Source organism: Stylophora pistillata, chromosome 10, assembly GCF_964205215.1.
Source record: "Stylophora pistillata chromosome 10, jaStyPist1.2, whole genome shotgun sequence".
Classification (NCBI taxonomy): domain Eukaryota; kingdom Metazoa; phylum Cnidaria; class Anthozoa; order Scleractinia; family Pocilloporidae; genus Stylophora; species Stylophora pistillata.
This window is the reverse complement of record NC_142528.1, coordinates 25,277,114-25,301,020: the sequence shown is the minus strand read 5'-3', so window position 1 is coordinate 25,301,020 and position 23,907 is coordinate 25,277,114. Positions and strand designations below refer to the sequence as shown.

Here is a 23,907-nt window from a genome sequence, read left to right as displayed (position 1 = left end):
TTGTATAAGAGTACAAACAAATAAAAACTTCAATTGCAATAGTCTCTTCCTTTTCTCTTTTATTACGTGTACAAATAAAAAACAGTTGCGCTTTTAAAAGGGCCTGGTAACTAGTCAAAATATAGGCTCTCTTTTACTTTTTTTTGCGTATGGAGGGTTGCCGATGGGAAAAAAATTTCTGCGGATTTGAACAACATCTAGCATTAAAACAAAAATATACTTGACTTTTGATGGGAGAAAATCGTTAGCACGGAGAAAGATTTTTCTCGCCGAAAGACTTAGTATATTTTTTGATCAAAACTAGACACAATTCAAAGGCGCAGACTATTTTTATCCATAGACAATTTTCCCGCCAAAAGACTTAGAACTATTTGCCAATATTTTTTTCCGCTTCTCAATGAACTGACTGAAGGGAAGATTTTCCCGCCAAAAGATTTATTTCGGTTGGCCCTTTTAAAAGCGCGAACTTGCGATACAGAATTTCCTCGCAAACACCGCCCGCCCGGGCACAAATTCTTTCCTCGTTAAACGTGACTTTTGATAAGCTTTATTTCAGTCGACAGATTTCTTGAGTCCTCTAGCATCATGTTTTCTTGAATATTCTTTCTTCGCAAGCTCTTGAAATCTTTCAGATCTAAGTAAATAAAAATCATTTTGTAACAGTACTTTCGGGTAAACTTTGAACCAAGCTACTCGTTATACCATCTATTGAAGATATTTTTTCTTTGCATTGTTCCTCTGGCTGTACGAACCAAAACCATTTTTTGGATTGATTTTCAAATTTCAAATTTCATATTACGAAGACAGACGACTAAAACCCTCAGTTGAGGAATCTTGAACACAATTTAGGCAGCAAATTAAAGGTATCTAAATGTTAGTAATTTCGAGAGCGTTTTCCTTGACGTGCAAAATATTACTGTGCGTCGTCAAGCGGGGTTAAACTCGATGGATACAAATATCATTTGCAGTTGAAGAAGTCATTCTCACTCTTCATTAACTATTAATTATTTTATTAGTTTGAATTTAGCCATTAGGGAAATTTTGAGCGCGCGGTTATAAATTACTGGGACAAACCTAAACGACTCTCTTTGCCGTAGACATACATTTAGACGACAGTGATCGAGTCCGTTCAACTTGGCAATGTCATTACCAAGATCTGAATAAAAATTCTCCACACTGTTTGTCATAAATTTCTAATGATTTTACCTCTGAGAATTTTTAGTTAAATTAAAATCTGGACATTGATATTTTTTCTTGCAAATTATTGATATTGCAATGAGGAATTTCAAGTTTGTCAGTCTAGATCCTAGGAGCGGAGGTTTAAACAGGAAGTTCACGGCAAACGACAAGAAGTACACTTCATGTCGCTTTCCGTGGATTTCATACTCAGTTCCTCTAGCTACATTTGAAAGAGACTTAGAATTCGCATTCCTTGTCCTATCTTCGAAAACTTTTACATGTTCTTGTCTGTTGCCATTCAGACGAAAATAAGTTCAAATTCTATAGAATTATTCTGACCGAAGGTCGACTTTCTTTAGGTGGTGTACGTTTTTTGAGCTCTCCCAAGAGTACACCTCGAGGAATTTAGAAATTCTGATCGATACCTAAATTATACTAGTTACTCAACGTGTCCTTATCAATATATTGCTAAAATATGTTTCCGTGTTTTCTTTCAGGTCAATAAGTACAATATCAAGAAAGTTCGTAAATGTTTACTTCCTTTTTTCATCTTTAAAACTGCGCACGGCTCAAGTCTACGAAGAACGTAGAATAAGGACAGTTAAGATACCAAGATACACACGAGGTGATTCGTTTTTAACCTTATGAGAGAAATAAATTTTAAAATTCTCGATTAAAGTTTCCCTGTTTAATATTAATAAGTCGCGAAAAAGCCATCATAAAAGTTATACAACAAAATTGTGAATAAAACTCAGTAGTACTTAACAGTTTCGTTATTCAACCATTTTCATGACGAAACATACCACGTTATTTTTGTTCTCAAGTAAACAAAAGAGGATTAAACTCAGTATCCAAGGAACTGCGCACCTACCCCTCCCTTCTCTTTACCCGACGAATGTCAATTGGTAACAATTTAGGATTAATGTTGGGTTAAGGGGGGTAGCTACGCAGTCACTTTGATGTTGACATTAGTCTGCAAAAGAAAAAAAGGGGGGAGGAAGTTGAAAGTCACCACTTGTTACCTTGCTATGGAAACCCCTTTTTGGCGTCTCTCTTGTGAGACTCTGTACATCGATAAACGTTTTACAGGTTTTCATAAATGTTTTTGAAAGGAATCACCCGTTGGAATGTGATAGAATACCAAAGGCAAAAACTGTTAACTAGAACTATCTCTCGAAAAAACCTGAACAAGGAGATGTAATCATAAACTAACCCGTATCTGCATTATCTGTTTCCTTGGACGTCATCTTGTTTTTTATCCGCTGCCATCCTTCTTGATGTACGATTGCCTTAAATGGGATATAGAAACAATTCTAATTCAATGACGATGAACAACCGATAAAACATCAGGACAGAGTAGATTTGGCGTTTCAACACACAGTTGTTTCATGCGGCGGTAGGCTGGCTCTGGGAAAAACTCGAACATGTTCTAAAATTGTTTTGGGGGGACTGGGACATGATTCAAATTTACTTTTCCATCCTTGAATTTTTTTTTTTTTTTTTTTTTTTTTGCTTTTAAGACACATTAGATAGATATTAGGATAGCCACGGTACTGGGAATTTTGTGTAAGATTTAAATAGAGGGGTTTATTAGTGCGATACTGTTTTTACCCCGTAATTTTTGTTGAGACGATCACTAAACTAAAAAATATTTAGAAGCACTCCCCCCAGAAATACTGCCTCCTTTTCTTAATAGATAATAACTTATAACGTTCTTAGAGCACATTATTTCACGTCTCAACAGATTTCAAATTTCAACATGTAATAGAAAAAAGGTAAAAATTCCTGTCGAATCAAATGATACTTATCTGTTAAAATCAAAATGCGCCCCTCTTTCACTCCCTAGGAATACCTAATTACAGTTGATAAAATATAAATTAAGTCACTGGTGCAATTGTTGAAATGAATCGATTTATACATATAGCTTTAAAAGCGATTTAAACGTAGGTAAAGTTAATGCGTTCCTAACAATTGCTGGAAGGCTTAGTGCGGCACTGGAAAAGTCCTATGATAATACTTGTTCCTTTTGGCCTCCGTTAGGTGTTTACTCGTATTAATGAATTTCCAATGTCTTGTATTCAATTTTAAAAATGTATTCTCCCAGGATTAAGATGACGCACACAAGTAATTAACTATGAAAGCTCTGAAGTTTCTGAGTGTCGCTAATTCGGCATTATTCTAACGGGTAGAGAGAAGAGCCAACGCTCTCAAAACACACTGAGCAGCAGAAGAAAGAAGCTAAATCACATGAGTTCAAAGAAGACTGAATTTCTATCTTCCCATGATTTGAATCTGTTGACTTTTTGTTGCTTGCTACAACCTGCATGTCAGCGAGGACCTTTATACACCGAGAATCGACATTCAAGACAACAACTATTTTACTTCTACTGTCAGATGTTCCAACTGTCTAAGACATGTTCATCAACACCAAAGATAAGAAAAATTTACATCATCTCATCATCGGAAGATTGTTTTTGCGATCTTTCCCGAGCTTTAGTAAACTTGAAATCATTACGGCATCTAAAAGGAAAAATTTCAAACAGATTGAAAAGTGGGCCATTCTTGAGGACATTTAACTTCGTCAGAGGTAAAAAGGAACAGTGGGTACCTTGTTAACGTTTTACGTAATACTTTTTTTTTTAATATCCCTGAAATTGCAAAAAATAAAACATTTACTGGGAGGTACGTGTCGAACAGTATATATTTAAAATTGAACTCACATTCTTCCTATTTGTTGTTTTTAATCCCTTGTTATGGTTAAGGATAACTAGTTTGCTAGATGGTCATGTTTGGGTTGGTAAAACTGACCTTGAGTTTTACCCACACTGCACATCCTGTTTTGGAAATTCCCACGGTCAGCTAACCCAAACATGTCTGTGATTTTTATATTTAATACTGGAGCACTCCTTGCTGAAAGTAGTAGAAATTAGCAGTGGAGAAAGAGAGAGAAAATTAGCTGTAGTAGAAGTAGCAGTATAGGAGAATAAAGAAGAAAATTACAGACTCTCAGTACCACTTGTTAATTCGCCAAGCGAGTGGTAAAACCCCCACAACAGCAGTATCATACTCAGAAATCCAGAAGAACTGTATTTTTTTATATTTCCCTTAATTTCAGTCTGTTGCGTTAGTAGCTCGCGAACTATTTGTTCACTGGCTTATTTGATAATTACGTTAGTACCTTGCGCACTATTTGTTCTCTGCCGTTTTTGAATGTTACTTTAGTATCTCGCTTACCATTTTTCAGCTATGTTTGATTGTTACGTTAGTATCTCTCACACTACGAGTTGCCTGCTGTGTTTTACTGTTAAGTTAGTAGCTCACATACTATATATTTGCTATTTCTGTGTTTGAATGTTCCGTTAGTATCTCTAGCAACATCTTGAAAAGCTCTGAGCAGTTTCAGAAGATTGTGTAACAAATCACATTGGATGTTGTTTGGTCACCTGTCATCGGCTTGTTTATTCCAAACTTTTTTCTTATTCCCTAACATAACCGACCTAAAGTGCGATCGATTTCTTAAAAAAGCAACAGCAATTTAGTTATCAAATGTGAGAGGTCCCTGCAGCTTGGTTGAAATGAGCACCCACCTCATTCGGTAATTTGCCCGCTTCAAACTCAGAGGTGGGTTGCTTTATTACCAAATATTCGAGTGCACAACCAAGACCCCAACACAAAAAAATATTTTTAATAATTAGATCTTTAAAAGTTAGAGGTTACGTTTTTCGCTTCTCCTTTCTTATGTTAAATAAACAACGACCTGCCGGCCGGGATTTCAAAGAGACCTTTTACATAGAAAAAGACCTGAAAGATCGTTATTCTTTAGGTTGTATGTTGTGTAACTAGTGTAATCGTTTGCTATTTTCTGTAGTTTCAACCACAACATCAGTCGTAGAGTAATAAAGATCATGTTTTTATAAAGACGCGGAGTTGTTAATTCCAGCCACAGATTCCGCATAAGTGCAGTAACAATTAGTAAAGAAATCCTTAACGTGGCGGATTAATCCGAAGATAACTCTCGAAAGCACTTACGGCAAAGATCACTCAACCAAGATCATTATTCTCTGTCCAAAAGTTAGTGTCTTTGTTTTCGAATTTCTATCACATTCTAATTCTGTTTTCAAACAAGATATGCGGCTTCCTACGACTAACAGGTAGTATAGGGCTTTACAAACAAAAAGCAAGAAAGTTTACCATACTTCATGTTTTTTACCATGTTACTCTGTTTTATAGCTGTCATTTAAATCAGGAAGGAATAATTGAAACGTTTTAAATTATTTTCAAATGAGATCGCGCAAAGATAAAGATGAAGGTCATGCTGTGAAGTCGGTTCGAAAGTCTTTTCATAATTCCCCTTATTTCAATCAAGCAATCCTCGAAAATTCTACCGCTGTTAGTCAACATTTTTCAGTCTTTAGCACTCTCCGTAGTGACCGACCGAGGCCAAGTTTAGTGCGATATTTTCCTCTTTCTGAACCAGGGCATGTTCCTCAGTGTAACTATGATAGCGTGCCGAATGTGTCTCATCTTCCAGCAGTAAATTACAGGGTTCAGAGATGAATTCAAAAATACAAAAGTATGAGAGAAGAGGTACAAGCTCTTTGTAGTGTTACTTGTCACGGTTGGGTCAGCGACTGCCAAACACAGCAAGTAAGGCAGATGGCAAGCAACAAAAATGAGATACACGTAGAAAACGCCGACTGCAGACTTTAGGACGCTCACGGTGTTTGCTATCTCACCGCTGTGTTCCACCTGCTGTATCTGCATGGACTGAATCTCTTTCTTGTGGTATCTTACCGCCAAGTAAATTTTAACGTAAACTGTTGTTGTGACAAGGAAGAACGAAACCCACAAAATGATCAAAAATATCGAGTGCACTAGCGATGGAACCCAGAGGATCAAAGATGTGAGAAACACGCTTAGCAGCCATATTGAGATTACCACTGCGACAACACGCTTGTGAGTCACAAGTTCCTGGTATCTGAGATGAAGATGAATAGCTAAGAACCTGTCTACACTTACAGCCACGACACTCAGGAACGAAGCGATAGAAAACAAACCCAGTATGATTACAAACATATTGAACGCGTTGCAGCTGGGGATCTCTTTCAGTAGGTTCTTGATCAAGAGTGAAGTGTAAAATGGTTGAACAAGACAACCAACTCCAATATCAGAAACGGCTAGACTCAAAAGCAATGTTTTCAGGCTCTTTGGCAACGATGAAGTTTTTCGAACCGCGCAGATGGTTACAATGTTAAACATGATGGTAAAATGCGACAATAAACTGTTTAAAATACTGTTTGAGATATATGTAAAACGGAGATCGTCAACTTCGGTAGTAATGGCGTAGCGATGCATTAAAACTTTACACGTCGAGTTTTGCGAGTCATTCATGATGTGCGGGAAATAAGCTTTTTGACGAATAACTGAATGCGGATACTCCTTTCAGGGTTCAGAGCAGATGGAAACCACAAATTAACTGCAGGACTCACTCTGTGAAATATTCAGAACAGTATTCATTTAAAATTGAAAATAGCTCATTTTGTGACAGGTATAAATATTTATAGGCTAGTTCAGTGCATATGACAAGTTTTTTTTTTTCGATGAATTTTCTTAGTTTATAGTCTTTGGTTCACGCCTGAAATATTTAGATTTGTTCTGTAAAGAAATTTAATATACTTTTTTCCCTTCAAAACTCAAAACTGCGCTAGTTTCGGCCATTATCTTACCGGAGCCTGGTAATGAATATTTGTAAGTTAATTTTTGCGTGATGTCATATGGTGTACCTATCCTAAGAATACTAAAACGAATCGAACATGTCCAGAGAAAACCTCCAGAGTTTTAGTGATTCAGACGAATCCTGTAATGAATCCGACCACTCAGAATCTTCAAGCTTGTCATCTCGTGCAGAATTAGGCAATTCCGAAGAAGAAAATATGGTAGAGGAGCCATATCAAGACGAACCGCTAGCCAGCGATAGCGATCAAGATCTAGAAGACGGAGACGAAGAAACAGACGTCGATGGCCTTCGACCATCTACTTTGGAGGCTCGATTTGAAGGCCAGATTAACGTTAACGAATGTTAAGAACCTTATGTCATAGTTTTTATGGATTATATTACAATGATCTCTGAGCGATTCTCGATGTTTATAGGTGCAAATGTCAACACTGTCATGGCGAAGCTTTGGAGGACGCAATGGAGTTTCGTTGCTGTCATGAAGTAATAAATGCCATCGGTAAATTAGTGTTTGATGGTTCTATAGAGAATGTAAAGTGTATAACACAACACGAAGATTTCTCAGCCTTGATCAACCCGACAGTACTGATGCAAGTGGGGCCATTATTACGCTATCGCCGACAAACCGGTTCTACGCAAAACGAGTGAGTACAGTAAATTACGTATGCTCCAAATCTTGATCAGCAGGGATTTGCTAAAGCAAAGGCATAGAAAAAACCAGGAAAGATTTATTACTCGACGTTTCGGGGTCATCATGACTCCATTATCAAGAGACTAGTTTAAAAACATGCAAATAAGGAAAGGTACAAGAATAGCATAAATTAGACTGAACGGCTTAAACAAACACCTTGGCGCGGATGGAATCCGTTTGCACGTTCAGTGTTGGCTTACGCATGCGAATATACAACATTTCATTAACAAGGCAATCAAATTTGCCGTTACATTTCGTGATGACGTTGAATTGCTCGATCAAGCGTTCAGGCATTTCACTATTGTGCTGGAGGTGGTAGTGTTTGTAGATAGAAGATGATTTCCTTTTGTGCCCTTCTACGCGCTCGTGTAAGTGACCACGAGTATAGCCCACATACCCTGCATCACACAGGTTACATTTAAATTCATAAACGATACATTGTTGGTTAACAATAGGCACTGCACTGATGATACTTACCTGACGCGGGTTAGGGTCTCATAGCATGTAGTTCTCTGCATTATGGGACTCGTTACCCAACAGCAGTCCTTGCACACCCCGACTGTTCAGGTGCCCCGTTAGGCGGGGAGCGCTTCCGGGGGGCCAGGTTCGATTCCTGGGCGATTTTGGCGTACTGGTGTACCCTCCTTCAGGCGTTACTCGGCGGAACCATTGCACTCCGGTTCCGTTAAGTATATATGTCGTCCGGCCGTTGCAGCACTGACCATTGCACTAATGGGTCCGTGGCCGGGGGCGCCTGAAAAACAAAAAAAAACAATAGGGGGCTTAATTTCGTGTTGCTTAAGCTGTTGATCGAGCTTAGGGCTAACGAACACTGGTTGGACAGTCACGCTTAACTTCGAAGGCCATCGACGTCTGTTTCTTCGTCTCCGTCTTCTAGATCTTGATCGCTATCGCTGGCTAGCGGTTCGTCTTGATATGGCTCCTCTACCATATTTTCTTCTTCGGAATTGCCTAATTCTGCACGAGATGACAAGCTTGAAGATTCTGAGTGGTCGGATTCATTACAGGATTCGTCTGAATCACTAAAACTCTGGAGGTTTTCTCTGGACATGTTCGATTCGTTTTAGTATTCTTAGGATAGGTACACCATATGACATCACGCAAAAATTAACTTACAAATATTCATTACCAGGCTCCGGTAAGATAATGGCCGAAACTAGCGCAGTTTTGAGTTTTGAAGGGAAAAAAGTATATTAAATTTCTTTACAGAACAAATCTAAATATTTCAGGCGTGAACCAAAGACTATAAACTAAGAAAATTCATCGAAAAAAAAAAACTTGTCATATGCACTGAACTAGCCTATAAATATTTATACCTGTCACAAAATGAGCTATTTTCAATTTTAAATGAATACTGTTCTGAATATTTCACAGAGTGAGTCCTGCAGTTAATTTGTGGTTTCCATCTGCTCTGAACCCTGAAAGGAGTATCCGCATTCAGTTATTCGTCAAAAAGCTTATTTCCCGCACATCATGAATGACTCGCAAAACTCGACGTGTAAAGTTTTAATGCATCGCTACGCCATTACTACCGAAGTTGACGATCTCCGTTTTACATATATCTCAAACAGTATTTTAAACAGTTTATTGTCGCATTTTACCATCATGTTTAACATTGTAATCATCTGCGCGGTTCGAAAAACTTCATCGTTGCCAAAGAGCCTGAAAACATTGCTTTTGAGTCTAGCCGTTTCTGATATTGGAGTTGGTTGTCTTGTTCAACCATTTTACACTTCACTCTTGATCAAGAACCTACTGAAAGAGATCCCCAGCTGCAACGCGTTCAATATGTTTGTAATCATACTGGGTTTGTTTTCTATCGCTTCGTTCCTGAGTGTCGTGGCTGTAAGTGTAGACAGGTTCTTAGCTATTCATCTTCATCTCAGATACCAAGCGTGTTGTCGCAGTGGTAATCTCAATATGGCTGCTAAGCGTGTTTCTCACATCTTTGATCCTCTGGGTTCCATCGCTAGTGCACTCGATATTTTTGATCATTTTGTGGGTTTCGTTCTTCCTTGTCACAACAACAGTTTACGTTAAAATTTACTTGGCGGTAAGATACCACAAGAAAGAGATTCAGTCCATGCAGATACAGCAGGTGGAACACAGCGGTGAGATAGCAAACACCGTGAGCGTCCTAAAGTCTGCAGTCGGCGTTTTCTACGTGTATCTCATTTTTGTTGCTTGCCATCTGCCTTACTTGCTGTGTTTGGCAGTCGCTGACCCAACCGTGACAAGTAACACTACAAAGAGCTTGTACCTCTTCTCTCATACTTTTGTATTTTTGAATTCATCTCTGAACCCTGTAATTTACTGCTGGAAGATGAGACACATTCGGCACGCTATCATAGTTACACTGAGGAACATGCCCTGGTTCAGAAAGAGGAAAATATCGCACTAAACTTGGCCTCGGTCGGTCACTACGGAGAGTGTTAAAGACTGAAAAATGTTGACTAACAGCGGTAGAATTTTCTAGGATTGCTTGATTGAAATAAGGGGAATTATGAAAAGACTTTCGAACCGACTTCACAGCATGACCTTCATCTTTATCTTTGCGCGATCTCATTTGAAAATAATTTAAAACGTTTCAATTATTCCTTCCTGATTTAAATGACAGCTATAAAACAGAGTAACATGGTAAAAAACATGAAGTATGGTAAACTTTCTTGCTTTTTGTTTGTAAAGCCCTATACTAACTGTTAGTCGTAGGAAGCCGCATATCTTGTTTGAAAACAGAATTAGAAAGTGATAGAAATTCGAAAACAAAGACACTAACTTTTGGACAGAGAATAATGATCTTGGTTGAGTGATCTTTGCCGTAAGTGCTTTCGAGAGTTATCATCGGATTAATCCGCCACGTTAAGGATTTCTTTACTAATTGTTACTGCACTTATGCGGAATCTGTGGCTGGAATTAACAACTCCGCGTCTTTATAAAAACATGATCTTTATTACTCTACGACTGATGTTGTGGTTGAAACTACAGAAAATAGCAAACGATTACACTTGTTACACAACATACAACCTAAAGAATAACGAACAACAAGGCTATAAAATACTTACATTGTTACGGCCACAGAAACGTTACTCAACTGCACTCAGCGAAAAAAAAAAGGAAACAGTTATATTACATGATAAATTATGCAGGCAGCACATAGCTACCAGAAGGCGGCAACTAAATGAGAAGAAAGGCGCTAATAAAATAACAGCTTGAAAAGACTTAAATAAATGTACTCCAAACACGCAAAGAAGAAAAGAAAACCACAAAAAAAAAACAAAAAAACAAAAAAAAACCACGAAAGAAATGTCGCACTTTGTACTTGCACTAATTACTGAAGACGTTTTCGAGAAAATATAACAGAGAGGTGAAAGTGAGCCACACGAGGTTTTAAAATATTCATGAGGTCTCTCGAACAATGTTTGTCTTTGGCAAAACCTGTTGCTCTATCTACAAGGTTTCTCGGCAGTCTTATAAAGAGAGTTGATGTTTGAATTCTTTAATAATTCCTTTTTTTTTTTTTTTTTTTTTTTTCCATTTGCTCGTATTGTACCTTTCTTTCAGGTCTTACCGGAAATTATACTGAATACTTTCGCAGGTATCACTAGAGAACGTGCTTTAAAGTTTGCGAGGTTTGTATACAACACGATGGTTGCAGTCATTGATATGTCGCTTTAAACATTAAACGAGATTTAAGCTTAAATCTTTCAAGATTTTTTGCACAATTTGCTGTGACGGAAACTTTGCCAATCCCGTGAAGTTATTTCGTCGCACGGGCCACGCAGGTATGTCGAGCAACTGGCACTTTCGCCTACGTTACGTAGCTTTCTGCTTTCTGTGCGCGCCAAAATCTAATCTTAGTAGTAAAGTCGTTCACAATACGGCCAAGGTTGCAGAGAACGTTAAGTTTGTGGACGACCTCCAGCAAGTGCTAAGAGAAAGCTTAGCTGTGTTTCCGGTTAGCTAATTAAAATCTGAACGAAAACTTATTAACGAGAACATCGTGGGAAGGAGAGATGTTTTCGGGCAGTTACCGAAGGGGTTTGAAGTTTAATCTTTCAACTGCAGCCTAGAAGTGTTGAAATTCATGAGCTAGGAAGGTAACGGATTCTCTTCTTGTCCCTTGGTCATTGTCACTTCACCTCTTCTGCCGATTTGAAGACCAAGTTAAAAACCTTTCATCATTGGGAATCAATCCGATGCTGTTTTCAATGGGAAAAACGAAACCAAAGACCAAGAAATATTGGACGGAAAGGGCGGGTTTGCTTTATTGCAAATGTCAGCTTAGTAGTACAGGGTCATCTACCCACATCTAATAAGCAAAAGTTTCCACGCTTAGCTTTTCATTTTTTTCAAGCGAAGATGAGATTAGATTTTGGCACGCACTGAAAGTTGCGCAACTACCAGTTGCTCGACATACCTGCGTGGCCCGTGCGACGAAATAACTTCACGGGATTGGCAAAGTTTCAGTCACAGCAGATTAAGCAAAAAATCTAGAAAGATCTAAGCTTAAATCTCGTTTAACGTTTAAAGCGACATATCAATGACTGCAAACATCGTGTTGTATACAAACCTCGCAAACTTTAAAGCACGTTCTCTAGTGATACCTGTGAAAGTATTCAGTATAATTTCCGGTAAGATTTTCGCGGACATGATCGATTTCTCTTACATTGTGTGCTGGGACTGAAACTTTTCATCTCAAGCAAATCTCCGTCGCACGGTCCAAACAAACATAGCGAGCAACTGAGCTACTAGTATATGTCCGTGTTAAAACACACGAAAGGACTCTAAAGCACACTTCACTCTGATTGGGCAGAAAAACACAAAGATTTTCTGGCACCAATCAGATGGCAGAACGACTGCGACCGTTTGGAAATAGTCTTGTAAGACAATGTCCCCAGGGGCTCTTCATGCCCTAACTTGAAATCGACCCACAGCCCCTGGGTCTCCGAGGATGTGTAATTTCTGACCGCTTTGCCTACCCGTCAAGATGGCTTCCAAAACCGTCTCAAGGTCTATTTCAATCTGTTGTGACTCTTTTGTTTCTCAGAAAATTAATAGTTTCATTTTCTTCTCTCTGTGTAGATTTCTTAGATCAGTTGCGTATCGATGGTTGATTAGATGGCTTTGTGGCTTCATGGGTTGGGATAACCGGAGACCATTATGTGCCTGCGTATATAGTGCTGTTAGGAACAAGTATCCTTCAAGCCACAAAAGAGGTTACAAGCCTGTTGAAGATGAACAACCAGGACACTAAAGTGAAATTTTATCTAATCCTCTATCCTTAAATTATTTTATGTAATAATGTCTCCTTTGTTCCAATGCTACAGACAAATATACTTCCTCCATATTAAGTACATCTTCCCTCTGAAACATGCGAATTATCCAATTACTACAAACTAAACAAAAATAAACCCTTATTCCATTATCATTTATCTTATTTGATGCACATCAAAGAAGACCTTTCTATACCTTTGACATTGCATATAAAGATATTTATAAAATTTCAAGACTTCATTTTGTTGTTTTCTTATTTATCTTCACTTTATTGCCTCCTTTTGAAGTCTTCTTTTTCTTTTCTTGCTCAGCATTTTGCATTTCAAGTTGTTTGGTTTCTAAATAGTAAACAATAAAGTAAGTTTATGCCCAAGAGTTGATTTTAAATTATAATTTTACATGACATAGTTTATATATATGTGTGTGTGTGAATAGCATATTCCAAGAACTGTTCTATAGTTGGCCTAAATTTAGTTTAGTAATTATCTAACTGTTAGTTAGCCAACTATTTAACAGTTTTCTTGAAATGACTCTAACAAACATTTCCAGATCATCAGAATTAGTATTCCTCGAGTGCATTACTTCTCTTGTTGGATAGATGTCTCGTTTGTTTGCTGTACTTATTCATAGTTCTGTGTGCCCATGCTATTTCTCCTATATAATTACCTGAAGGGTAAAGAGTGTTTGGTTTCTGCATTCTATTCTCTTTTTCTCTGACTGCTTCAGATTTGCTTTTTCTTGTGGTGAACTGTTCAGTTAGGGATCCCGGTGCTATGGCCTAGTACTTTTTAAAAATAGCAGACCTTTTTTCTTTTGAAAGATTTTGAGCCACTTGTAGAATCTCAGAAACATAACCTGTAGAGAAGTCATATGTACAATTCATCAGCATTTTTAGATAAAGTCGCATCTTTTGTCTGAACCATATGCATCTGTCTGTATGCTGTAGCCCAACTTCCATATATGGACGTACCAATACAAGGCAATTATGTTCTTACAGGTGGGAGCCATGAAAAAGACCTTGCAGAGATAAATATTACTGCCAGTTAGAATCACTAACATATTTTTAAAAGGTTTCACAATTACCATAGGTGGGGGCAACCTTGACATCTCTTACAACTTCATAGCCAACTTTGTTTTTGGGAAAGCACACTTTTACATATTTTTCACCACTTTTGGATATTTGAGGTTCTCGTTGGAGGTTTTCGTTGAAATAAAGTACTGCTAGGGCATGCCTGCCAAAAAAAAAAAATTCTCTTATTTTTGTTTTGTATCACAGCATGTAGAACTGACATGTCTAGGTGCTTTATAAGCTTTAGATATTATATCAATAGAAATATTGAAACATAAGAATTAATCAAATCTATAAATGACCAAATAATAATGATCAATACCAGAAAATTCCCATGCATCGAATAAAGCATTGTTTTCAACCATCCTTATAGGACTGAGAACTGAACTAAATTCACATAGTGCTTTACCTACAATATGTTCCCAACCAGGAAAAGCAAATCATTTTTGGATGCCAGTGGTTGAGCGTAGCATGAAAGCCTTCCAAACAGCTTGTTTGAGCCTCAGATGAAAGATTTCTAATATCATTTAAAAGCATCTTCTTGGATAATATGTTGCTCAACTTCTGGTAGGCTGCTGTTCCTGAGAAAACCAAAAAAAACCAAAAAAAAAAACAATCTTAAAATGTTTCCACCATTCATACAAGCAGCCCCTGGTTATTACATACATTTTTTTTTTTTTTTTTTTGTGGCATGCACTAAAAAGTCATTATACTCACTAGGCATATTTTTCTAAGCAACACATTGATTCTCTATATTGGGACCATTCTTATCAATACTTTTTCTGTTTTAGTACAGTGTGTACTAGGAATCTACAAATCACTGAAGTACTTTATAGTTACCTATCTTGATCCACTTTCTGGGTTTTAGTTTACCATGGCTGCAGTTCTTGAAAAGGGCATCTGGGTGTGCTTTATGCCTATTAGCAACATGACGTAGGAATGATGTCCATTTGGCTACAATCATAGAGCCAAACCCTGTTCTTGTTGAGGTTGCACGCCAATATAGATGTCTTCTTATTCCTTTTACCCATGAATTGATTATGTCACAGCCTTTTTCCCTTCCAACTTTGAGCAACTTTTTTGAGACTGATCGAGCAACATGCCAGATGTCATAAAAATGAGCTGTACCTGAACAAGAGGTGCGGATCCACTTTGCAATCCCTCTGTGGCGGCCAGAAATAAATACTGGTACTTTCAAGCCAATCTTTTTGAGGAACCCAAAGCTTCTCTTGCACCCCTCTAACTCAGTTTGCTGACTTCCCCCAGTTTCATTTGCCTGAAAAATGTAGAATGGACAGAAATCACATATATGCCATGCAAACATGATACAAGTATAGTAATAGCATTTGATTATGACCTCTAATATTCCATGCTGGTCAAACTGCATTTCAAGCCATAAATCTAATTGTGCACAAATTTCTTTATTGCAGCTAAACAGATAAATAAAATACCTGTACAATTTCAAAGTGAACAATTTTCATTATTGTAGTACACATCATGGTGTAGGCACCATATTTGGCTGAATGGCCCATCGAATCGAATCTGCCATCTCCCAACCATGTTGTATTTTTCATCTTCTTTAGTTGCTCTACTAGTTTGCACCTGTAGTCTTCCCAATGGCAAAGGACTGCTAAGAACAGGTAATCCCTTTGATGCCTAAAAAAGGCCCTTGCTGAGTGGACACACAAACCCAGATGCTTGAATATAAGCAGGGTTTTGTTTATTGAAGCTCCTGCCATTAAAATGCCAAAACTCAATAGTATGTTTCCAAATGGAATCCCATTGAGCAGAGGTTGAGATATCCATTCAAATGCATTATTGCATTTCGTACATTCTTGGGTTACGGTGACCATAGTTCCATACTTCTTAGCTTTAACAGATTGCTTAGTCTCTTTGCAGTTAAAGCAAAACATGGTGAAGAGACTAACAAGCTTCCAATAAAAAACAATAAATTTGGGTTGTAGTTCCTGTGGTTGGTCTGGATCTACTCTGCAGGAAAACAAAACAAAAATTGAATATATAGTAATATTGTAGGAGAGCCTGACTATATGTTAAAAGGTCAAAGAGCAATAAGACATCAGTATAAGAATGAATGCATCATAAGGCTCATTCACAGGCTTCCCGGATAGTGGTATTCATTTGCTATATCTGCCAGTGAAAAACAATTGGTACATTTTTGTTCTGCACCATGCTTACTGTATGGGGCAGATAGTAGCATTATTTTAATTACCTGATTTCATTGCCATTCAATTGATTCTCTTCATCCTCTTTACCCTCGTCCTCTGTGCTTTCCTCCACTGAAGCATTTGCCCAATCCTTATCTTTCTCATCCTCATCATCATTGTAGCTTTCTGGGTCAGTTGGTTCTTCGTGACAGTGCAGGGTTTCTTCTTCAGAGTAAGGTCTCTGTGGTTGTTTCTACAGATGATTCTTCTTCAGTTTCTACTTCAGTTTTGGTCTCAAGAGCTCTTTTGAAATACAAAACGATAACCACGATTAATATACAAATACTTTAATAAATATCCTTTCTGCATGTGTGGACTAATTAGAAACTGAGTGGACTAATAGTTTGAGCTACAATCGTGAGTGTTCATTCCAAGGGAAAAAGAAATAGCTTTAAGATCAATATGTCACATAAAGTTATTAAACGAATCACACCAGCCAAACACAGTAGAATCAAGGCATTGTATAAATCTCTGTAGGGTCCACTTTTGGGCGTCACTACTTACGCTTTTTAGTTCTTTGATCAAATGCCTTAGTTCTGCAACTTTTCGTTTCAACTTTATATTGGCTTTTCTGAGATTTCTCAGAAATCTCAGAAAAGCCAATATAAAGTTGAAACGAAAAGTTGCAGAACTAAGGCATTTGATCAAAGAACTAAAAAGCGTAAGTAGTGACGCCCAAAAGTGGACCCTACAGAGATTTATACAATGCCTTGATTCTACTGTGTTTGAATTTTGCGACCTTCTCAGGCATTCTTTACACGATCTGGGTGTGCTTGTTGTTGATGTACTTGTTGCTGGTGTACTTGTTGTTGGCATACTTGGAGAAATAACAAGGCTGTTTCTTGGTGTTTCTGGCGGGTGTGGCATCACTGTTGTTACGGTGGAGCTTGTAGGCGATGTAGCCATATCAACTGATATTTGATTTCCTTCCACACTCTCTGTCGTTTCTTCTGAGTATATTTCTTCCTCCACAACTTTTCTCCCTTTATTGACGGGATCATAAACGTCAAGACTTTTCAGTACATCTCGTTTTATCTAAAAAAAAAAACAATACACACTAGAATAAGCTTTTGACAACACTTCGGAGTACCTCCTTATGTGCAAAACTATCTTACATGTCTTTTCTCCCTTTGAGTTAAAATCGGAGTCGTTGGAGCTTTTGTCGTATCTCTCGTTGGCACTGAACCCTTGATTAACACTCGGCGCATGTTTTGTTCGCTCATGCTTTCAACGATAGTAAGATCTCGGGTAAAACATGAATCTTCGAAGTGTGCAGGGCACAAGCAAGCATGTTTATTCACGGGTTCCTTGAAGTCTTCTGGTCTATGTACTTGGACAAATTTCACCCATTTCGATCTTATTTCTGGATTAGAAGGGAACTGATGCATCGTTATACCAGGTGTGTATGAATTATTGCTACAACTCGTCTTATTTGGTGCTCCAGCGACACATCTTTTCCCTCCTTTACGTTTTCGACTAGAGTCCGCTATTGCTGTAGTGTTACACACAATGTGACGTCACGAGGTTAGTTATTTGGTGGTCTGGCCGAGCGAAGTGGCGGTAAAAAAAATTCAAGCGGCGACAGCGATTCAAATGAAAAAATTCAGTACTTATATTTACCGGATTGCTCCCAAATTCCTCAAGTATATTAAAGACGATATAAGCAACTAGAATCTGTCGAAAAAAAAACTTGTCATATGCACTTTAAGGGTTCAAAACGTCAAACCACCGATAAAAAAGGTTACTATATTTAGATGCGTGCCTTTCCGATAAAAGCACAGGGGGCCCATACAATCTGTTTGTGTAGCCGACCGTTGTTTTATAGTGAATGTACCAGATTTACCGTTTGCCTTACTTAGAGTGATATATTGCTGACTATGTACATAAATCATTGATAAATAAACGTTGAATTACGTTACCTGTGGTGCATAGTCGTCCTTTTGCCTCAAAAATGTTTTTTTTTTTAGCGATATTGAATAAGTCTGATTTCTTCGTTAATGTAATGCATTAAAGAAAGACAAGGGTGAAAGCCTTATTTTAAAAGGGTTCAAGCGCCCGAGCGATTTTGACCCCGAAAATCGCATCGCTCCGCTTTCAAACCTCGAGGCATTAAGGTGAAAAGATGCACGATTCTCCTCGTATCTTCCAATCGAAAATCCATCCAAATGGACCGGAGCTAGCCTTCGAAGAAAATAAAAATCCCACAGTATTTTAGCGTCTGGGATGCGTAGCAAGATTCTCATGTGCCAGCCAGAAACCGTCACGTTGATTACCAGTATTCATTGAACGACGTGAAAGGATGACTAATTCAAAATATCTCACGAGGGTGGGGAACCATTGGCGTTTAGTGACTCTTCAACTGTTTACCCACCAGACTCGGGTCGTGTGTCTTAACGCTCACCGGAAGCAACTTACATTTTCGCAGAAAATTTTTATCAGACGGTTAAAAAAATTCAAGCGGGTCAAGTAGTTTGGAGAGAAGAAAAGCCTAGAAGACTGACTGAGAGTTTGGTCAGACTTTTCGATAAGCTCTAAAGCTTTTGTGTGTCGACCAAAAGGGATAATTAGAAAAACATTCGAAAACTTAGTGAAGACAAAATCTAAAACAAACTGACCACAGCAGCAACCAACCTAAACGAGCGAGTTGAAATATCAATTCAAACAAACAAAGGGAGTTTCAAGTAAAATGCGGGGGAAAAAATCAGCTAATCCAGATGTTTTAGTTTTACGTTCAAAACTTTTGAACGCCAACGGCAAGAATCACACCTTGTGTTGCTTCCCGTAGATTTCATACCTAGCCCCTCTCTATATTTGAAAGAGACTTCACAAGTAATTTGCATTCCTTGTCCTATCTTCGAAAACTTTTACATGTTCTTCTCTGTCGCCACTCAGACGAAAATAAGTTCAAATTCTCTTGAATTACTCTGATGAAACGTCGACTTTCTTTAGGTGGTGGATGTTTTTGACTTCTCCCAAGAGTATACCTCGAAGACTTTAGAAATTCTGATCGATACTTAAAACATACTAGTCGCTCAACGTGTCCTTATCAATATATTGATAAAATATATTTCCATGTTTTCTTTGAGGTCAATAAGTGCAATATCAAGAAGGCTCGTAGAGTTTACTTCCTTTTTTTCATCTTGAAAATTGCGCACGGCTCAAGTCTACAAAGAACGTAGAATAAGAACATTTAAGATACCAAGACACAAACGAGGTGATTGGTTTTTAACCTCCTTTGAGAGAAATATCTTCATAACGAAACGCGCCACGCTATTTTTGTTCCAAAGTAAACAAAAGAGGATTAAACTCAGTATCCAAGGAACTACGCACCTACCCCTCCCCTCCCCTCCCCTCCCCTCCCTTTACCCAACGACCGTCAATTGGTAACCGGTTAGGGTTATTATTGGGTTAAGGGAGGGGTAGCTGCGCAGTTACTTTGACACTGACATTGGTCTACTACGAAAGAAAAAAAGGGAGAGCAAGTTCAAAGTCACCGCTTGTTAAATTGTTATGGAAACCGCTTTTTGATGTCTCTCTTTTTAAACTCTGTACATTGATCAACGTTTTACAGGTTTTCATAAATGTTTTCTTAAAAGAATCACCCGTTGTAGTATGATAGAATTCCAAAGGAAAAAAGGTGTAAACTGCAACTGGCCACCCGTATTCGTAAATTGACGTTCAAAACGTATTTGAGCAAATCCTTGATTTTCTTTTTTCATTTCAGACAAAAACTTTCCAGCGAGTTTTTGTTGAGACATTTAAAACCTTTCGCTCCCATGATTGACCAAGACAGAATTTCTCCTCGCAGTATCAGTACAATATTAAGTAAACAGGTGCTGAGAATAAAGAAAGATATCAGTTATTCCAGGGATTATCAGTTGATCCAATAACAAATTCGCTAACTAACATCATAAGAAGAATGTAGGGCAGACAGTATGCAGAATTATTAATCATTTTATTTCATTTTTTTCCTTCTACTGACCATTCTTTGGACTAGGAAAAGAAAAATTGAGAGTAAAAAGACTTAAGTGCCACGAAGATTAAGATTAAGGTCAACGACTTGTGTTAACCGTGTCTCGAAAAAACCTGGACAATGAGAGTATCATCATAAACTAACCTGTATTTGCCTCGTCTGTTTCCTTGGACTTTCGTCTCGTTTTTAATCCACCGCCATCCTTCTTGGTGTGATTACCTTAAATTTGATATAGAAACAATTTTAATGACGATTAACAACCGGTAAAACATCAGGATAGAGTAGACTTAGCGTTTCACCACAGAGTTTTTTTTTTATGTTTAAGGTTAAGTTTCATGCATCCTCGGAGACCCAGGGGTTGTGGGTCGATTTCAAGTTAGGGCGTGAAGAGCCCCTGGGGACATTGTCTTACAAGACCAGTTCCAAACGGTCGCAGTCGTTCTGCCATCTGATTGGTGCCAGAAAATCTTTGTGTTTTTCTTCCCAATCAGAGTGAAGTGTGCTTGAGAGTCCTTTCGTGTGTTTTAACACGGACATATACTAGTAGCTCAGTTGCTCACTATGTTTGTTTGGACCGTGTGACGGAGATTTGCTTGAGGTGAAAAGTTTCAGTCTTGTAAGAGAAATCGATCAGATTGTCCGCGAAAATCTTACCGGAAATTATACTGAACACTTTCGCAGGTATCACTAGAGAACGTGTTTTAAAAAAGTTTGCGAGGTTTGTATACAACACGATGGTTGCAGTCATTGATATGTCGCTTTAAACGTTAAACGAGATTTAAGCTTAAATCTTTCTAGATTTTTTGCATAATTTGCTGTGACTGAAACTTTGCCAATCCCGTGAAGTTATTTCGTCGCACGGGCCACGCAGGTATGTCGAGCAACTGGCGCTTTCGCCTATGTAGCTTTCTGCTTTCTGTGCGCGCCAAAATCTAATCTTAGTAGTAAAGTCGTTCACAATACGGCCAAGGTTGCAGAGAAAGTTAAGTTCGTGGACGACCTCCAGCAAGTGCTAAGAGAAAGCTTAGCTGTATTTCCGGTTAGCTAATTAAAATCTGAACAAAAACTGATCAACGAGAACATCGTGAGAAGGAGAGATGTTTTCGGGCAGTTACCGAAGGGGTTTGGAAAGAGGTTAATCTTTCAACTGCTGTCTAGAGTGTTGAAATTCTTGAGCTAGGAAGGCCACGGATTCTCTTCTAGTCCCTTGATCATTGTCATTTCACCTGTTCCGTCGATTGTTGAAGACCAAGTTAAATACCTTTGATCATTGGGAATCGATCCGATGCTGTTTTCAATGGGAAAAAAAAATTAAAGACGAAGAAATATTGGATGGAAAGGACGGGTTTGCTTTATTGCAAATGTCAGCTTAGTAGTACAGGGTCATCTACCCACATCTAATAAGCAAAAGTTTCCACGCTTAGCTTTTCTTTTTTTTCAAGCGAAAATGAGATTAGATTTTGGCACGCACAGAAAGTTGCGCAAGTACCAGTTGCTCGACATACCTTCGTTGCCCGTGCGACGAAATAACTTCACGGGTTGGCAAAGTTTCAGTCACAGCAAATTATGCAAAAAATCCAGAAAGATTTAAGTTTCAATCTCGTTTAACGTTTAAAGCGACATATCAATGACTGCAACCATCGTGTTGTATACAAACCTCGCAAACTTTTTTAAAACACGTTCTCTGGTGATACCTGCGAAAGTATTCAGTATAATTTCCGGTAAGATTTTCGCGGACAATCTGATCGATTTCTCTTACACTGTGTGCTAAGACTGAAACTTTTCACCTCAAACAAATCTCCGTCGCACGGTCCAAACAAACATAGTTAGCAACTGAGCTACTAGTATATGTCCGTGTTAAAACACACGAAAGGACTCTCAAGCACACTTCACTCTGATTGGGAAGAAAAACACAAAGATTTTCTGGCACCAATCAGATGGCAGAACGACTGCAACCGTTTGGAACTAGTCTTGTAAGACAATGTCCTCAGGGGCTCTTCACGCCCTAACTTGAAACCGACTCAGCCCCTGGGTCTCCGAGGATGAGTTTCATGCAGCGGTAGGCAGACTCTGGGAAAAACTCGAACTTTATTAAATGTTTTTTTTTTTTGTGGGGGGGGGGGGGGAGGAGTGGGATAATCATTCCTTTAATATATATATATATATATATATATTTTTTTTTTTTTTTTTTGCTTTAAGACTCATTAGATAAGTATTAAGGTACCCACAGTACTGGGAATTTTGTGTAAGATATAAATAGAGGAGTTATTGGTGCGATACTATTTTTACCCCGTAATTTTTGTAACGATCACTAAACTCAAAAATATTCAGATGCACTCCCCCAGAAATACTATCTCCTTTTCTTAATAAGTAATAACTTATACCGTTCTTAGGAAACATTTTTTCACATGTCGCGATGCGTTCACAAACTTAAAATTTCAAGATATAATAGAAAAAAGGAAAAAAATTCCTGTCGAATCAAATAACGATATCTGTTAAAATCAAAATGCGCCTCTCTCGCGCTTCCTGGGAATACCTAATTACAATTGATAAAATACAAAATAAATCGCTGGTAAACTGGTTGAAATGAATCGATTTATACATATAACTTTCAAAAGCGATTTAAACGTAGGTAGAGTTGATGCTTTCCTAACAATTGCTGGAAGGCTCGGTGCAGCACTGGAAAAAGCTCGATTACCATATGATTATGTTTGTTCGTTTTGGTCTCCATCCAGTTGTTTACTGATATCAATGGATTTCCGATGTCTTCTCAAATAACCTTTTAGCAATAGTTTTATACGTTATTCTAAAAATGTATTCTCCCAGGATTAAGATGACACGCATAAGTAATTCAACTATAAAAGCTTTGAAGTCAGTTCTGAGTGTCGCTAGTTCGGTATTGTTTGTAATGGATGAGGAGAAGAGCCCGACGCTCTCAAAACACACAATATTGTAAGTAAATTATAATGAAGAGCAGAAGAAAGAAGCTAAATCCCCTACATGAGTTAAAAAAAAGACTGAACTTCTGTCTACCCATGGTTTGAATCTGTTGACTTGTTATATCTTGTTACAACCTGCGTGCAAGGACCGTTGTCGAGAATCGACACCAAATGTTTTGACTTCTACCGTCGGATGTTCCAACTGTCTGGGACATGCAATACGAAGAGTTTTCCGATCAAAAGGAACAATTTAAAGATTTAAACCAGGTTTAAAAACGTAGTTTTGACTTCCACGTGTAAAGACCCTGACACAAGTAAAATGAATACTTAATGAACACAATTATATTTGCAATTCAATTCGAATCCTCCGCGTGCCTCACAATCAGTATTCAAAATCACACGGGGGAGGGGGGCTGGGTAGGATTTTTTACTTCTGGTGAGAATACTTTTTTCCTAGAGTTCAAAAAAAAAAAGTTGTAATAACGATAACGGTAAAAATAATGAACCAGACATTAATTGAGGATTACTTAATAACAAATTAGAGAGCGTTTTTGTTCATCAACACCAAGGATATGAAATATTTTCATTTACCGCAGATGTAAATCAAGTTTTCCTTCAACTGTACAACGGCAAGTTAACTCATCACTGGAAGATTTTTTTTCCATCTTCCCTGAGCTTTTGCAAACCTGAAATCGTTACGGCATCTAAAAGGAAAAATTTCAAACATAGGTTGAAAAGAAAACCATTCTTGAAGACATTTGGAAGAACATTGGGTATTTTGTTAATGTTGTGCGTGCTACCA

At 38.0% G+C, this 23,907-nt stretch overlaps 4 protein-coding genes and 1 long non-coding RNA gene across 10 annotated transcripts; 2 read left to right on the top strand and 3 right to left on the bottom strand.

The window, feature by feature from the left end:
* Positions 1–41: 41 nt before the first annotated feature.
* On the bottom strand, positions 42–23,528 carry LOC111340396 (uncharacterized). The gene is made up of 4 exons (XR_015992517.1): positions 23,167–23,528; positions 20,311–20,385; positions 2,393–2,468; positions 42–634 (listed from the first exon to the last, which is right to left on the bottom strand). It is a non-coding gene; the product is annotated as an uncharacterized LOC111340396 (long non-coding RNA).
* LOC148722389 (uncharacterized) lies at positions 2,475–16,768 on the bottom strand. Of its 6 annotated transcripts, none has more exons than XR_015992507.1 (7): positions 16,199–16,768; positions 15,420–15,952; positions 14,809–15,244; positions 14,378–14,549; positions 13,983–14,131; positions 13,566–13,754; positions 2,475–3,031 (listed from the first exon to the last, which is right to left on the bottom strand). XR_015992507.1 is itself a non-coding variant. In XM_088736208.1 (6 exons), exons 2-6 carry the CDS (start codon positions 15,879–15,881, stop codon positions 13,678–13,680), a joined length of 1,296 nt encoding a protein of 431 aa, XP_088592334.1. In that variant the 5' UTR covers positions 15,882–15,957; positions 16,199–16,768; the 3' UTR covers positions 12,854–13,677. The 6 variants fall into 6 exon arrangements, 4 of the variants coding, with proteins under 4 accessions (XP_088592334.1, XP_088592333.1, XP_088592336.1 ...); XR_015992506.1 differs by lacking the exon at positions 2,475–3,031 and adding an exon at positions 12,854–13,237; XM_088736208.1 differs by lacking the exon at positions 2,475–3,031 and having other exon boundaries at positions 12,854–13,754; positions 15,420–15,957.
* LOC111322958 (adenosine receptor A2b-like) lies at positions 4,849–6,640 on the bottom strand. Its single transcript, XM_022926198.2, has one exon. It carries the CDS (start codon positions 6,568–6,570, stop codon positions 5,626–5,628), a length of 945 nt encoding a protein of 314 aa, XP_022781933.2. The 5' UTR covers positions 6,571–6,640; the 3' UTR covers positions 4,849–5,625.
* LOC148722390 (uncharacterized) lies at positions 7,373–14,334 on the top strand. Its single transcript, XM_088736213.1, has 2 exons — positions 7,373–7,557; positions 12,708–14,334. The coding sequence occupies exons 1-2, from the start codon at positions 7,373–7,375 to the stop codon at positions 12,877–12,879; spliced, it is 357 nt and encodes a 118-aa protein (XP_088592339.1). The 3' UTR covers positions 12,880–14,334.
* Positions 8,437–12,050, top strand: LOC111322957 (adenosine receptor A2b). Its single transcript, XM_022926196.2, is given in 2 exon segments — positions 8,437–9,514; positions 9,516–12,050. Coding segments are annotated over 2 exon segments (927 nt in total). The 5' UTR covers positions 8,437–9,098; the 3' UTR covers positions 10,027–12,050.
* Positions 23,529–23,907: the final 379 nt, after the last annotated feature.